Here is a 15,542-nt window from a genome sequence, read left to right on the forward strand (position 1 = left end):
TTTGGGCGGGTGGGTGTATGCATGTGTGTGTGTCTGAGAAAAAGATCCCAGACCTTAAAGGCGTGCTCCAGACCGAAGGCGTCATCAAAGGCCTGACAGAAGATAGCTCCGAGTCTTCGGTCTATGTCATCCACCTTCAGTTTAAACTGCCTCACGTCTTCTTCAAACTCCTGCAGAGGAAATAGCTCAGCTACACCAACAGCCAAAATACCAAACAGCAGTGTGATGTAATGCAAAGCCAGCAAAGCATATTCCTTTTCACAATTCACTGACTCAAAGCCATTCAACAATTTGCGATTCGAGATATTCAAGTTAAGTCAATTTATATTTGCTTATAGGTCTCAAAAACCTTGGATAAGCAAACAGATGACATTTACAAATAAAATACTTTATTGGCAGAAAAGCAATTTGCTCCACCGATGCTGGGCGACCACGCTACTGTGCTGTTAGCCAGGATAAGAAGAAGGTATAAAAGCTCTGCTGGGCCTGTAGCCTTTCATATTTCATAAAGCCCTTTTAAAAGGAAGTCACCTTGACAATGCTCAGTAAAATAAGAGAGCAGGCAAGTGAACTAGAGCCCCATATATCCTATGATCATAATCATTCGTACCATGTTGTTTACATCCAAGCAGTCATAGGGCTTCTCTGTGAAGAACTTATACGTGTCAGTAAATTCCTGCTGGAGCTGTTGGACTTGCTGGCTGAGGGCTCGACCTCGGACGCCTCCAATCTCCAGTTTCTCAAGCTTCAGCAGGTCGACAGCTGTTAACAAGATATCCTGCAGAGAAGGCAAGCTCCAGTCAACTGTCATACCAAAAATGCTGGCATTTCTCCAAGAGGTGCTGAGAACGTATTTCCATACTCACCTTAATGATTTTGACTCTGTTAACAAATCGGTCAAGTCCGGAGAAAATCAAAAGAGGGGAAAAGTCCCAGGGCCTAACCAAGCTCCCGTTCTTCTGGTACTGCCTCAGATTGGCCCGCCGGTCCTCATAGGTGCTCTTGAAGAGAATCAGGACCTCCAGGGTGGTCTGTATTTTCTGGAGAGTCTCAGAAACCTCTCCTCTCAGAATATCTTCTGGTACTAGATAGATGCGGGCCTGATAAAGGAGAAACAAGAATTATCTTTTTTTAAAAATAAGATTAAAAAAATATGTGATGGGTAATTAGCGTTTGTGTTTAGTGGCATCAGTGGTTTTGTTTAATAGGCGAGTACGGGGAGTGCAACTTCCTGCAAACGGAGGAATCCAGATGGACCTCCTTATTTATTCCTTGTCTTCTGCTCTACAGTCAACTGTCATCAAACAGTTATGAATAAATATACATGTTTATCAACCAATAGTTTAAATATATATATTAAACCACCAGTTGCCATTGAAAGCATTAATTAAAGAACTGCAATGTACTGACGTAGAAATGCATCTACATATGCACAGAGCATCTGAGGACATAAACACAGAGACCCTTTTATAGAGCTGAGGATACTCAGATCTACAATTCCAAAGAAAACTACAGCACTTCAAACCTTTTCTTTCCTCAAAGGCATTAGATAAACATTTCTCAGCTGCAAGATGTGTTCAGAATTCTTGTGCCTATCACGGTAAATGGAGCATCAGGAGAGAAGAGCTTCTCTAAGTTGAAACAAATCGTCAGCTATCTGAGCACAGCACATTCTCGGGGCAGACTGTGCAGACCTGCTGTTCTATCCATTGAAAAGGATGCTGCATCTAAGATGAATTACACAGCTCTTACTGCTGAGTTTGCTGCAATGAAAGCAAGAAAAGTGACTTTCCTGCATTTTATGTGATATCGACCCTTTCATCTAACTCTGAGAAGAAAGCAAATAAGCCTGTTCCCCGCAATGTTAGGCCATTAAATAATAGTGTATTTTCACCAAATCTTGAAAATCTGGGTTGTTTAATGGCCAAATTTCACTACTGAGTTTTAATATTATAATCATTATATGGTGAATATTGTTTCAGGTGGTGATAAGAAAAATATGCAACAGCAAACAAGAAGATAGCCCAGACAGAAGCATTGGTTGGTCTCTGGGATCTAGGCCAAGTTTGAAACTGCCATGTGCAGTGTGGGCACTTAAATGCCATGGGACACAGTGGCAATCTAAAGACAGCCTACAGCTCAGTGTTTCCCAATGCACAGCCCAGCAGGTAAACGCTGGTGGCTGCCAGGTCTTTCCTGGGAAGGAGTTTCTGGTACATTATATATTTTTGGCTGCAAAAACAGGGACTTGCTTCCAATAAACTTAACACAATAAAACAGAACAGTTTGAGAGCATGAACTTTCATGGCTGAGCAGACAAAGAAAAAAGTTCCACCTACAAACAGGAAAAAAAACTCTAAGAAGAAAATCACCCACCCACTTCGCAGTGACAGGTGATCCCTGAAAGCGCAGTTCAGAAACACTGCAGTATGACTACTTAGCAACACCGACTGCCCAACTGTAACCTAGCTGTAAAACACATTCACTTGCCTGTCTATAGGGGATAGTGTGACACGGTTTTGTTTGATTGTTAGGGTTTCTTTCTAATATTGTGTTTACCTGGTAATATAAAGTGCCTTGAGGCAAAAGTTGTTGTGAATTGGCATTATAGAAATAAAACTGAATTGGATTTAAACTGAACTGAATTGAATTGTGAAGACAAAAGTCATTTCAACAAAACATGCAGACAAAGAGCAGAAACTGCAGCTGACCTGCTGTATGAGGAGGTTACATGTCTCCTGCAGGAGAACAATCAGCCGTGCTGGAGTGTTGTAGTATCTTGAGTTTGCCCACACCAGACATACTGTGTGCATTAAAGGGCCGATTAGACCCTTGACAGCAGGAATCTCCACATTCTCCATGTCAGTAAACAGAGGCTGCAGGGGTCTCAGGTAGGTGCAGATGTCTTCTGCCTCCTCGAGAGCTGCAAATGAAGATGTGATCAAAGTCAATTTGACCACAAGTAAAAAGATAAAGCATCTTGTTCTTTGGCCCTTAAAGAACAAAAACATATTGCATCTCAGAAAGCAAACTTCATTAAGTTTATTGTCTGTTGTTAGATTACCTGCAAGGACATCCTGCTGCATGTTCATAAAAGCAGCATGGTAGCAGCTCTCCACAGCCTCCAACAACGCTGCCATCTTATTCACCTTGCATGATTTTAACTGGGAGTGGATGCACTTAAAATCTGCATATCTTAAAGAAAAACAAGGGACGTTTATGGATCTATTTAACTGCAGCTTCCCAGGGGCCTGAATCACTTCTGAAAGACTGCAAAGAATGACTCAGAAAGTGTAAAACTGTTCTTAAAAACCTGGAAGCATTGCCCGGTCAGCTGTGTTAACAGCAGGTTACTGCAACAGCAATCGCAGCAGAGGTGAAGAAGAAAAATCACAGAAAAGAAACTATTATTAATGCGGTTACAAGTGAAAGGTAAACATCTGATTAGCCTAACACAACCAAAATGTTTTACTAATTTATGCCTCGAATGTTGGACAAATCTTATCTGAGAAATGACAATTACAAAAACCATTCTGGACCATTTGGAAACCAGACATTAGCAAAACCTGGTTCACTGCACATTTATATGCTAATGTCAATCACCTTCAGCATTCCAGGCTTTATAATTTATTCCACATTTACTGGGACTATAATTCATAAAATATACATTATAAAATATTTGAATTACAGACTGAGACCCGAAATTCATCCAGAAATTTTTACATAGATTGGAACTGAAGGAACAAATCAAAACATTTTCTCATATATTTTCCTTAAAGATTCTTTAAAAAGCCAAAGGGGTTGCACCATCAAAAAGAAATGCAGATTCTCTGTTCTTCTTTCTTTTTCATTTGTATTACTGCAGTCTTTACCTTACAATATAAAGCGCCTTGGGGCAACTATTGTTGTGATTTGGTGCTACATAAATAAATAAATAAACTGAATTCAATTAACGCAGGGTCAGTGTTAATTTTGTAGCTACAGACTGCACAATATGAACTACCATATGTGTTGGCATTAATTTGTTCATATGAATAACATAAAAAATGTACCAAAGGCTGGTGGCATTAGAGTATGTATTTAAGAAAAAGGAACAACTTTTGTTGTTTTTCATTTTTGTCTAATTTCTTCAGTGGAAAAACAAATGGTAAAAATAGAGCATACTGGACTGCTAGCATGTAATTCTCATAAGATGTAATTCTGTTACATAAGCAGATTTGTTTCAGCAAAGAAATAAAGAAAGTACTGGGCTGCAAATTACATTGTTCACTCGACAGCACAGGCACTTTGAAACTGAAATTAGAAGCACTAGCAAAAACTTAGGTCCCTTCAGTAATTCAAAGTTGTATTATTTTCTGTGTTATTTTCTCACACTTGTGACACTGAAACAAGCACTTCTCAGAAGCTGCCACTGGCTACTTTGTGTGTGTAATAACAGAGGTGCTGACCTGTTCTTCCAGAAGAGCAACTCGGTGTGAGGTGTGGGGTTTCTGCCTTCCAGCAGAGCCTCAGAGGAGTCTTTTTTGAGGATATCACGGATTTGATGGCTCCACTCTATCACTGCAGACTCCAAGGAGTGGATGATGCTTTTATCCACTATTTCCCCCCTGTGATGTTTCACAAGTAAAGCATTTTAGAATGTATGAGTTGGACAAATGATGCATTGACACGATCCTGTCACAGCGGTCTGCTTACCTTTTGTCCGTCTCGAGGGCGGCTCGGTCTATTCGCTCCGAGCCTGCGGGAAGAGGCAACAGAGTCTTGCCTTGGATTTGGCCAGACACCACAAACACACTGTTCTTAAGGGAGTGGACATGACACTTGATATCCTGTACCACAACTTGTGGCCACTGAATGTAGTTGTTGCTGTTGGAGAGCAGTGGAGCTATAACCTGAAGGAGTTTAAAGAAATTGGAAAAATGTTATGGACTAAACTTTTAAAGTACAGAGTGACAGCAGTATTAGGAAAAGGACTTAAAGTTTTAAAAGTACTCATTTTTCTCAAGTGTGGCATGTAAGTTAACTATAGACTGACATTAGCAATTATTTTAACCCCGTCAATTATTAACCGTTACTTGTGACAAAACTTTCAGGTCATTAGTGTTATGCATATCACTGTTAAACAATTACTTTTAGCAAACAATGTCAACCATTTAGGTACAATATTAGTTTTGGCAACGTATTAACTAATATTTTCAATTACAGATTTTAAATTACATTTTTAATTTAAGCATCATTTTTAATAACACTGACTTTTTACTATTTCAATAATTTGGCTGTTTTGCTTGGCGAGGTTTGCTTGCTGGTTTTCCCTAGAAATACCTAAGTACTTGTACCTAGTACTGAAATATGTACTGTTTTAAGCATAAAAAAGGAATAGTGCTTTGTTTTTGGACCACGATGAAAGCGGTCATTTAATTTGAACCCTCACTCGCAGCTCTGCATGCTTACTGCAGTCTAGGTAGGAGGTTAATGTACTCGGTCGTGGTAAGTAGGGCTTCATGCACCTAACAATCATTAACGTACCCTGCTCTGTGGCTTACCTCCTCAACTAGAGCAGAAAACTGGTCAAGTGGAGCATAAGACAGGTCCCCGTAAAACAAATTCTCTTTCATGGATTCGGGACTCAGTGTGGTTGTGGTTCGCTTTATGAAGTACACCGCCTTGTTCTTGGAGTCGCCAGTGAAGGAGGAGGCGGTCTGTAGCTGTCCTCCTGCAGTCACAGACACCACCAGAGTCCTTTGCTCGGCTTTGTCCAGGAACTCCTGCAGCACCTGCCTGTTGTCCTCGCTGGACACGCATTTCTGCCATTTGTCCTGTTTCAGTTTAAGAGTCCTCAGGACGCATTCCGCTATATAGTCCAGTCTCTCGTCCTCAGCAGCAGGTGACTCCCTCAGGTCCTCCATGTGCCCGGGTCAGTCACGTTGACTGTATGCACTGATTGTGTCTCGGCAACCATAGTAACGCCGTGTTTTGCATCAGGCCGTTGCTTGGGGAACATGAGCGACTTGGAGCTGACCCAGAACATCCCTCAGTCCATCCAGTTGCTGATTGACACCCATTTTCCCTGACAGGATTTCAGTGGAAAGTTTCTCTGACTGTGGCAACGACAAGCAACACACCTGAGATAAATGCATCTGATACATGTCACAAAATCATGTCAGTAAATAACTATTCACTAAAGATAGTGAATAGTTATAGAAAAATGGCCATGATAAAGTATAAACCAACAAGGGCGCACAGACGAAAGCGTCTTCATTTTAGGTAACATGTTTAAACATAGCAAAAAGGTATCAGAACCAAAATAAATTTACTGCGTAAAACATTCAAACTTCTTGTAGAGTTACTCTTTAAACAAATGTGATGTAGTAAACCCGAGCGGTATGCGTGTGATGGAAGAGATAACTGGTGTTTAAAATGAAACACGTTTGCAGATTCATAAGTTCTGTAGTTGTAGCTAATGTGTCCTGTATGTTAAAACACTTCGCATACCTATTAGTATTCGAAGGGCATCTTCCTTCGGGGTCATCAAAGACTCTGGAGTGGATGTTCAAGCTGCGCCCTGTAGGGTTAAGCTGTGATGAGCACCATTACTTTTCTACGTGAAGTCTTCTTTAATTGATTACATGCAGAGGATACAGGATGTTTACCTTCTCGAAAAATCATCACGATTATCAGCACACTGGATATGTTCGGACGAAATATGAATCCATAAGTAACCTGTATGAAAGTTACTATTTATTAACCCTTTAATCTAAATGATGTAAATGCTGATGGTTTTGTGAAAACTCTCGTTTTTGTCTTTGCCCTTTCGTTTATTAGGAAAGATGCGATTGCCACAGCTAACCACAAGGTGGCAACACTGCACTTACTAGTCAGAGGCCTGTTCCAAGAAGCTTCTGATTTTGTCTTTATGTTTACTCGATGCTCCACACTTTGTGCATTCCTGAGCAAAAATCTGACATCCTGCCATCTGAACAGACTGCAGGTCTGATATGAGGAAATCCAAACGTCACTACTGTACTGGTTTCTTGGAAGTGGTCTTTCTGTGTGTCCTCTGTTTGTGGGATATGATCAAACCTCACAGACTGAACGTGAACCATCGTGCTGCTGTTTGACAGGATGTGAACTGGCCAGCAGAGGAAATGAGTGTGTGCTCTGTTCATTATTCTCATGTGGGATGTGGAACAGGATTAGCAGCAAAATGACATCAAACACCGCCTCTGACGTCTTTTATCCTATGTAGGTGCATTTTATGCTGGACCACCTTCAAGCACAGTGTGTGTGTAGGCGTGTTTAGGTGTGAGTTTGTGTGTACGTGTATGAATAAATATGCATGTGTGTGACCAATTGTGAGTCACTCAGACTGTCCAGAAGCAGCAACTAAGGAGTTTCGCTTCTTATGACAGAGCAAAAAGAACTGCAGAAGCCAGACTTTCCATTTCAGAATCACATGAACCGCCTGGTCCCTGATATGATGGAGCTGCTTGCTACATCCACTTGGGTGGCTGGACACTGGGATACATAAACCAGGAATGTTTCCTTCAACTGCATCTTTATATCAGCGAGGAGGATGAAAGTGAGTCTGTTACAGTAAAAAATCCCTAATGTTGCTAATCAGTTACTATTTGTTTCTGGTTATCAAGAAGGGATCAGAGTGGAAAGACAAAGAACATTCATATTTACACATTAATCTAATACATACTAATTAACATTCATTTATCTGACAGTCTTGCAAGCTTCAGAGAAAGTCTACTTTGCATTTAGAGGTTGGCAGCTCAGGGGTCGGCAACCTGCGGCTCTTTTTTGTCCTTATACTGCGGCTCCGGGTGGTTTGGGAAAATAAATTAGAAGTATTTAGCTGAAGTGTATTTTATTTGTGCTTAGTTCTTTTTTTTAACTTGTAGTTCTAAATTGGAAGATTATTGTGATATTAAAATATAAAAATAAAATTGTATTTTTTTATTTTTCATCGCTCAAAATAAGCGTCACACTCGCGGAAGCCGGTATACCCACCAAAACGCCGTGCATTTATCGGGACTTTCAACCCCAGGTAGGCCAATTATGGATGTTCGGATCCACATTATGTCAGCAGCTATTCTCGACCGTGAACTATGTTACAAACAAACACCGCTCACGCCTCACAGATGACAGCTTACAGTCCTGCGTAAAGATGAAAGTGACTTCGTACAGCCCCGATTTGCAGACGCTGTGCGCAGAGGTTCAGGAGCAGAAGTCCCATTGTAAAATATCACGGCAGACCCGACGATGTTTCCATGAACACGCTTTTCAGCATCTCTTTATTGACCACTTTTCACACACGGTTGCTGACACATACAGCCGGCTGTAGCTTTTCAGCTCACAGCCCGACACACACCAACAACAGCAGAGAGAGCACAGACTTTAAGGTGGCGAGGCGTGATTGCGGGTGCCGCTCAGGTGCGTCCGCCTCCCCTGCAGCGACGCTGCAGACCACGCCCCGCCACACACATTAACCAGGTAAAATACATTTTTAGACAGAATTTTGCAACTATCTACTTTTCATTTTTTAGCAGCATAGTGCTTTTTTTCCCAATTATTTTTTAAAAAGTCAGGTCAAGGCTCCAAAAGCCCAAAGGCGATATAAGGGTGGCGGCTCACAACAGTTTTTGTTTGCTGGATCATTTTAGTTCAGCTGGGTGTGTCTTTCCTTTTGTTATATTTCTTTAAGAGTTCAAAATGTGTTAATTACATAAATAAAATGTAACTTTCTCATTAGCACTTCATGGATTTTATAAGCAACACACTTTAGTTGTTCACACAAAGCATAAAGGTAAAGGTAAAAAAAAAGCAAACAATATATACAGTGTTATCTTCATTTTAGACGTCAAAAAGTATTTGCGGCTGCCAGTGTTTTCTTTTGCGTGGAAACCAGGTCCAAATGGCTCTTTGGGTGTTAAAGGTTGCTGACCCCTGGATCAGCTGGATCAGTTTTGCATAGGATGCATTGTTAAACAGACACAAAGTTGACACAAAGACGGTTAGGGTAGAAGGATTCTATCAACTTTAAAATAGAAGATTGCTGTATTTCAGTGGTTGAAAAAAAATTCAATGGATTATTTGCGATATTTGTGAGTTAAAGAGCAAAAGTAAACACAGAGCAGAAATATGGGGAAAGGATCAGGGCCACAACAGGCAGTGAAAGTCCAGGTTTTTCCAGATTTTTGACAGTTCATCTGTGGTATGTCTCTTCAAATTGGCATCTTTATGCTACTACATGAGGTCGCTTCAGTCAATATAGTTATAAACTGCTGTCATTCATCAGACAGCAATGCGTGTAGTTTTTTTTTTTTTTTGGGGGGGGGGGGTAATTCAACAATTTCTGGTCTCATGTGACACAAAACTGATTCCAAGTCATTCAATGTTAGATATACAGACTCTGGAAAGGTTTAGGTTGGCAATATTCTGAGTTGAGCCATCAAAATCAGTATCACACAGCTGGGAAGACTCTGGCAGTCTTTATGCAACCCATCACACACACTTTTGATGGCTTGCTCTCAATAATGAGAGATATGTTTAAAAAAAAAAAAAGAAGATTGCCAGTTTCAGCTTATTGCTGCCATCATACAAGCAGCTCACAACTTGTCTTTGGTATTTTGCAAGACAGAAGCTTCAGTTTTGTTACTGCAGCACTTGAATCTGTACAGAAGTGATACACAATAACTGCATACACACATCTTCACTCCATGCTTTATAAAAAGGTGTTACTTTGTGCTGCCGTTGCTGTTTTTGGAGCTTAGTTTTTCAGATGAGTACAAAAAAAAATCCTTTGAAGCAGTTTGAAAGGGCGCTCAGGCATTTCTATTACACTTTCTTAATTTTAGATATGAAACTGTTGTTGTAAACACAGTAGACCAGTAGAGGTCAGTAAAATCCTTAGATTAAATCATGTAAATGCTTGCAGCCAAGCAGGAATAATCAACACTCACTAATAAAGTTATATAGACTTCCACAGAAAATATCATAGACAACTGTATGAATAAGGCACACGCTCGTCCTAAGGTCTTTTGGCACACTCCGATAACATCTGTGTTCATGTTAGCTTAAGCTCCAAGCATAAATACAGATTAATAAACCAGTGCGGGGGGATATGTAAACCTATGCTATGAGTTTGAAGCTTTGTTGTGTTGCGTTGGCATCAGTTGGCTGTTTAAACTTACCTTGTTCAGCTTCACATAAAGCCTTGTAAACAGGTACAGTAAAAAAAACGCCTTTATGAACTTGTTAAAATTCTTCTTTCATCATCTATAATTTGCCGGTCCCTCTTTCTTCCTTGTTTTATTGCTTTCAGATGTGTATCAGCATCAGTATGAGAGAGCCCTGCTGGATGAAATTCAGGAGAAATAACACTTTTGGTATTTGTCCTAAACGATCCATCGACACATCCTCATTCCTCTGAAATAAAGCTAAACTGAGTTCACAGACTGAAATGTGGCCAAGTGTCTGAAGAGCAAGTATGTTCACAATTGTGAGTCACTGTTTTTTTTTATGTATTACCACGCATGTTATCTTACTCATACAATATTAACAATGCAGGACTTTGCAGACATTCCTCATTTTCGTACTTTAGCTTTTAGATGACTTCTTCTTGACACATGTCCAGGACGTCTGGTCCCGACTCCAAATCTCTGTGCTGATTCACGAGTGCATGGTCATCTGTAAGCCTTAGTTGATGTAAAAAATGTATGCACACACACAGTCCAGGTGTCCAGACATCGTCATTAGCTATGGGTAGATTCTCTTTTTATTATTAACAATTGAAATTAAAACAAGTATCAAGAAAGGATTTTTGTGTGTCTCTTGTAGTAAGCCTGCCACGTTTACCTGGATTGTATAAGATTACAAATGATTTAGTGTTACACAAGAAAAATTCAGCGTGCGTCTTTGAAACAGTCTCAGAGTCTGTATCTGAAATGTCAGTTTATAGTAGAACATTCTATTCCACTTTGGAATTGGTTTGGTATCTTCCAATCAGGCATTTAGCCACTGAAAGTCATCAGCTGTGCTGTTGGTCTCTTTAGAAACATTTTTAATGGAATTATCTTGGCAATAATGTCTTACTGTGTGGAACAGCTCATCCATGACGCTTGTGCTTTATTTTTAGTGAGTTAATGTCTGGTATTTTCATAGTTTGGTAGTGTATGGACATAGCTTTCTAACAACAGTTGAGAACTTAGCTCATACACCGGTGATTACTTCTTGTTCTGAAAAATAAATAAATAGTTAAAAATAATAATAATAATGTGGCAGTGCTACAATGCCAACAATGGTGGGTGAAAATGTGGAGGCCAGAATCTTTTATATCCATATTCTATGTGTCAATGGGCCAATTGTGATGCGTTGGATAAATAAAGTCAAAACAATTGTAGTTTATTGTAAAGTAACTAAACAGAGCAAAGACGTGATTCATAGTAAAACTGTCCAACTGCCCACCCACTTTTTATTGGACAACAACTAAAGTTAGCCTGTCAATCAGCAATGCAACACACAACTTTTCACTCAAGTGAGGCTAGCACAACATGACACCGAATCTACAGGGTGAGCCATTTATATGGATACACCGTAATAACATGGGAATGGTTGGTGTTATTTAATAGAAGTCCTTAAAGTCCTGTTTGTGGCACATTAGTATGTGTGAGGGGGCAAACTCCTCAAGATGGGTGGTGACCATGGTGGCCATTTAGAAGTCGGCCATCTGGGATACAACTTTTGTTTTTTCAATAGGAAGAGGGCCATGTGACACATCAAACTTATTGGTAATGTCACAAGAAAAACAATGGTGTGCTTGGTTTCAACGTAACCTTATTCTTTCATAAGTTATTTACAAGTTTCTGACCACTTATAAAATGTGTTCAGTGTGCTGCCCATTGTGTTGGATTGTCAATGCAACCCTCTTCTCCCACTCTTCACACACTGATAGCAACACCGCAGGAGAAATGCCAGCACAGGCATCCAGTATCCGTAGTTTCAGGTGCTGCACATCTCGTATCGTCACACCATAGTCTATTGCCTTCAGATGACCCCAAAGATAAAAGTCCAAGGGGGTCAGATCAGGAGACCTTGGGGGCCATTCAACTGGCCCACGACGACCAATCCACTTTCCAGGAAACTGTTCATCTAGGAATGCTTGGACCTGGCACCCATAATGTGGTGGTGCACCATCTTGCTGGAAAAACTCAAGGAACGTGCCAGCTTCAGTGCATAAAGAGGGAAACACATCATCATGTAGCAATTTCAAATATCCAGTGGCCTTGAGGTTTCCATTGATGAAGAATGGACCCACTATCGTTGTACCCCATATACCACACCAAACCATCACTTTTGTTGTTCCAACAGTCTTGGAGGGATCCATCCAATGTGGGTTAGTGTCAGACCAATAGTGGTGGGTTTTTTTTGTTAACTTCACCATTCACATAAAAGTTTGCCTCATCACTGAACAAAATCTTCTGCTACTCTACTTTTTTTGCCCATTCTCCAAATTCTGTGCGCCGATCTGGGTCATCCTCGTTGAGATGCTGCAGTAGCTGGAGTTTGTAAGGGTGCCATTTGTGAGTAGCTAATATTCGCCGAAGGGATGTTCGACTAATGCCACTCTCCAGTGACATGTGGCGAGTGCTACGCTGTGGGCTCTTGCTGAATGAAGCTAGGACAGCCACTGATGTTTCTTCATTAGTGACAGTTTTCTTGCGTCCACATTTTGGCAAATCCAACACTGAACCAGTTTCACGAAACTTAGCGAGCAGTTTGCTAACTGTAGCATGGGAGATGGGTGGTCTCGTAGGGTGTCTTGCATTGAAATCGGCTGCAATGACCCGGTTACTGCGTTCACCAGATATCAACACAATTTTGATCCGCTCCTCACGTGTTAACCTCTTCGACATGTCAATGGCTGTGGACAAAGAGAAACTTGTAAATAACTCATGAAAGAATAAAGTTACGATGAAACCAAGCACACCATTGTTTTTGTTGTGACATTACCAATAAGTTTGATGTGTCACATGACCCTCTTCCTATTGAAAAAACAAAAGTTGTATCCAAGATGGCCGACTTCCAAATGGCCACCATGGTCACCACTCATCTTGAGGAGTTTGCCCCCTCACATATACTAATGTGCCACAAATAGGACTTTAATATCACCAACCATTCCCATGTTATTACGGTGTATCCATATAAATGGCCCACCCTGTATAACAAGAAAACAAATTGATTTAGGGGCCGTTTTTTAGTTTCCGAGCCTGAAATTGCAACAGTCATTCGTACTCCAACAGGTCCTTACGTGCAGAGCACACCATTTTGTTGCTTTTGTATTGAGGTTCAGACACTTTTGTGTTACTTTTGTACACTTGAAATCTGTTTGAGAATGTGTTGAGATTTTCTGGCAAATTGCTTTAAGTGGGACATAAAATTCTCAAAAGGGAAGGCACATACACAGTAAAAAGGGTCAAATGTTCAGTAGACTGGAACATAAACAACTACATGGATTTCTAATGATCTAAATCAGATGATATGTATCTTTGACATTTTGATGTTTGGTTCTTCATTTCCTTTTTGTGCTACCAGGGCATGCTGGGTGTATAGCACAAAGCAAATTGAGTCACCATCCATAAAGTCATACTGGTTAGTGAACAGCCTTTGCTTTACTGTTGCAGGGCAGCTATGTAAGCAAGTGAAAAACAGTGTAAACCATTGTTGGGCAACAGCTGGACAACCTCTTCCATAAAATCCTTCAAGAACTGATTGACATCATGTGCTTTCTTCTTTCATAAAATTATCAATAAGAAAAGTTTCCTGAGATATGAATTAACCCACTCAGAATGTTCAGTGGTAAGCATGTCAAATAAAATCCACAGCATCATCGACAAAAGTACAGTGAAGAAAACAGTAGATCAGGGATGTCCAACTCCAGGCCTCGAGAGCCGGTGTCCTGCAGGTTTTAGAGATCACCCTGGGTCAATGCACCTGAATCAAATGATTAGTTCATTACCAGGCCTCTGGAGAACTCCAAGACATGTTGAGGAGGTCATTTGGCCATTTAAATCAGTTGTGTTGGATCAAGGAAACGTCTAAAACCTGTAGGACACCGGCCCTTGAGAGTTCGACACCCCTGTAGTAGATTGTAACGTTAATATTTTAAGCAAATTTGCAACACAGGTCAAAAACACCATTGAAACACACATAGACATGTTCTACTGAGATGACAGTTCGACCTCAAAATGTTAGATGCATTGCTTTGTTTGAATTTACACCAAATCTTATCTATCAGTCAAATCAGTGTGCATTTCTATGAGCAAGCAGAGTCTGGTATGCTATCAACCAGCCATACTTGCCAACATGTTTATGGAAAAGAGTGCTTTACAGTGCTGAAAATGTGACAACATTTTGCTTCTGAAATGAGTGAAAATATTGTCACTATCAAAATGCTCAATGTCAGCATTAATAAAACATGCATGCATGTCTTTTAAAAACAATAGTGATTTATTTCCTAGTTTAAAACATCCTGAACTAAATCGAACTAATTAAATGGAATAAGCTTTATATTATAAAGTCTTTGTCTTTAACAAGCTAAGTCACAGTCTATCTATTTAATGGTAAATGCAGCTTTCTCAGCACTGTGAGACCCAGATGTGCTTCTTGGCATCGCCTCTGTGGTCTCTGAAAGATGTGCACCTGCATAGTTTGACATATGGTTGTCTTTCATTGGTTAGCTGTGCTTGTTGAGGCTACAAAACGTACTCCAATAGTTCCTCAACTGAGATCAGTTTACCAAATTCTGTAATTCTGTAGACAGGTTTAAAAATAGCAGAGGAAAATGTATGTGTGGTCTTGCATTGTTAAAGGGCCAAAAATCAAAACCACCATCTCTGGAGGAAAGAACAAGCCATTAGCAGCCCTAACAACATGATCAGATTGCCAGCTACGGTGATAGGAATGATGTCCAGAACAAAGAACTAATGAAGTGGAATGATCGGCACACTGTGGTGGGTCACAGTGGAACACAGAGCCACTCGACCTATACGGTGCTGACCATCTGCAAAATGCCTTTCTAGAGTGCAAAGACGTTAACACGTTCACACAAACCTGCGTGTGGGTGCCGAACCACTGCGCGAACATGTGCTAGATGATGTGTAAACCACATTAATAGCATTGTCAATTACCACAGGAGGGGGCTGGAGTATAACACAACGACAGCTCTTTTTAACACACGTGCCCTCGCAAACCCTCACACACATCTGTGAGATAAACAGAAGTTTAATGCCTGTGCGCCTGACAATGACCTCATACACGGTTGAGGGGAAATGCCAGGCAAAGCCAGCTCCCTCAATAACAGTTCGACACACAGAGCTAAAAGAACTCATTGATTTCAATGGATGCAATTCCAATAACCAGACGTTGAACACCAGACCGCGCAGAGACCGCAAATAGACATCGAAAATAGGATTCATTTTGCATCCGTTCTCCCTATCCGCATTCTGCTCTGCTCACCAGCACACATTTCACATTGA

General features: G+C 40.6%; 1 protein-coding gene across 1 annotated transcript in view; it reads right to left on the reverse strand.

Annotated features, from left to right (window-relative positions):
• The window catches only part of dnah9 (dynein, axonemal, heavy chain 9), a 179,838-nt gene extending 173,906 nt beyond the window's left edge, over positions 1-5,932 (reverse strand). Inside the window, exons 1-8 of the mRNA XM_085415652.1 lie at positions 5,544-5,932; positions 4,696-4,892; positions 4,449-4,607; positions 3,065-3,195; positions 2,712-2,923; positions 867-1,100; positions 611-778; positions 54-170 (exon numbers count right to left, since the gene is read on the reverse strand). Coding sequence (XP_085271778.1) covers positions 54-170; positions 611-778; positions 867-1,100; positions 2,712-2,923; positions 3,065-3,195; positions 4,449-4,607; positions 4,696-4,892; positions 5,544-5,906 — 1,581 coding nt within the window. The 5' untranslated portion in view covers positions 5,907-5,932. The remainder of the gene's footprint in view (positions 1-53; positions 171-610; positions 779-866; positions 1,101-2,711; positions 2,924-3,064; positions 3,196-4,448; positions 4,608-4,695; positions 4,893-5,543) is intronic.
• Between the last annotated feature and the right edge of the window lie 9,610 nt (positions 5,933-15,542).

The sequence above is a fragment of the Rhamphochromis longiceps genome, linkage group LG8 (assembly GCF_057381845.1).
Source record: "Rhamphochromis longiceps isolate RC_006_pf linkage group LG8, R_longiceps_female_GT1.1, whole genome shotgun sequence".
Taxonomy (NCBI): Eukaryota; Metazoa; Chordata; class Actinopteri; order Cichliformes; family Cichlidae; genus Rhamphochromis; species Rhamphochromis longiceps.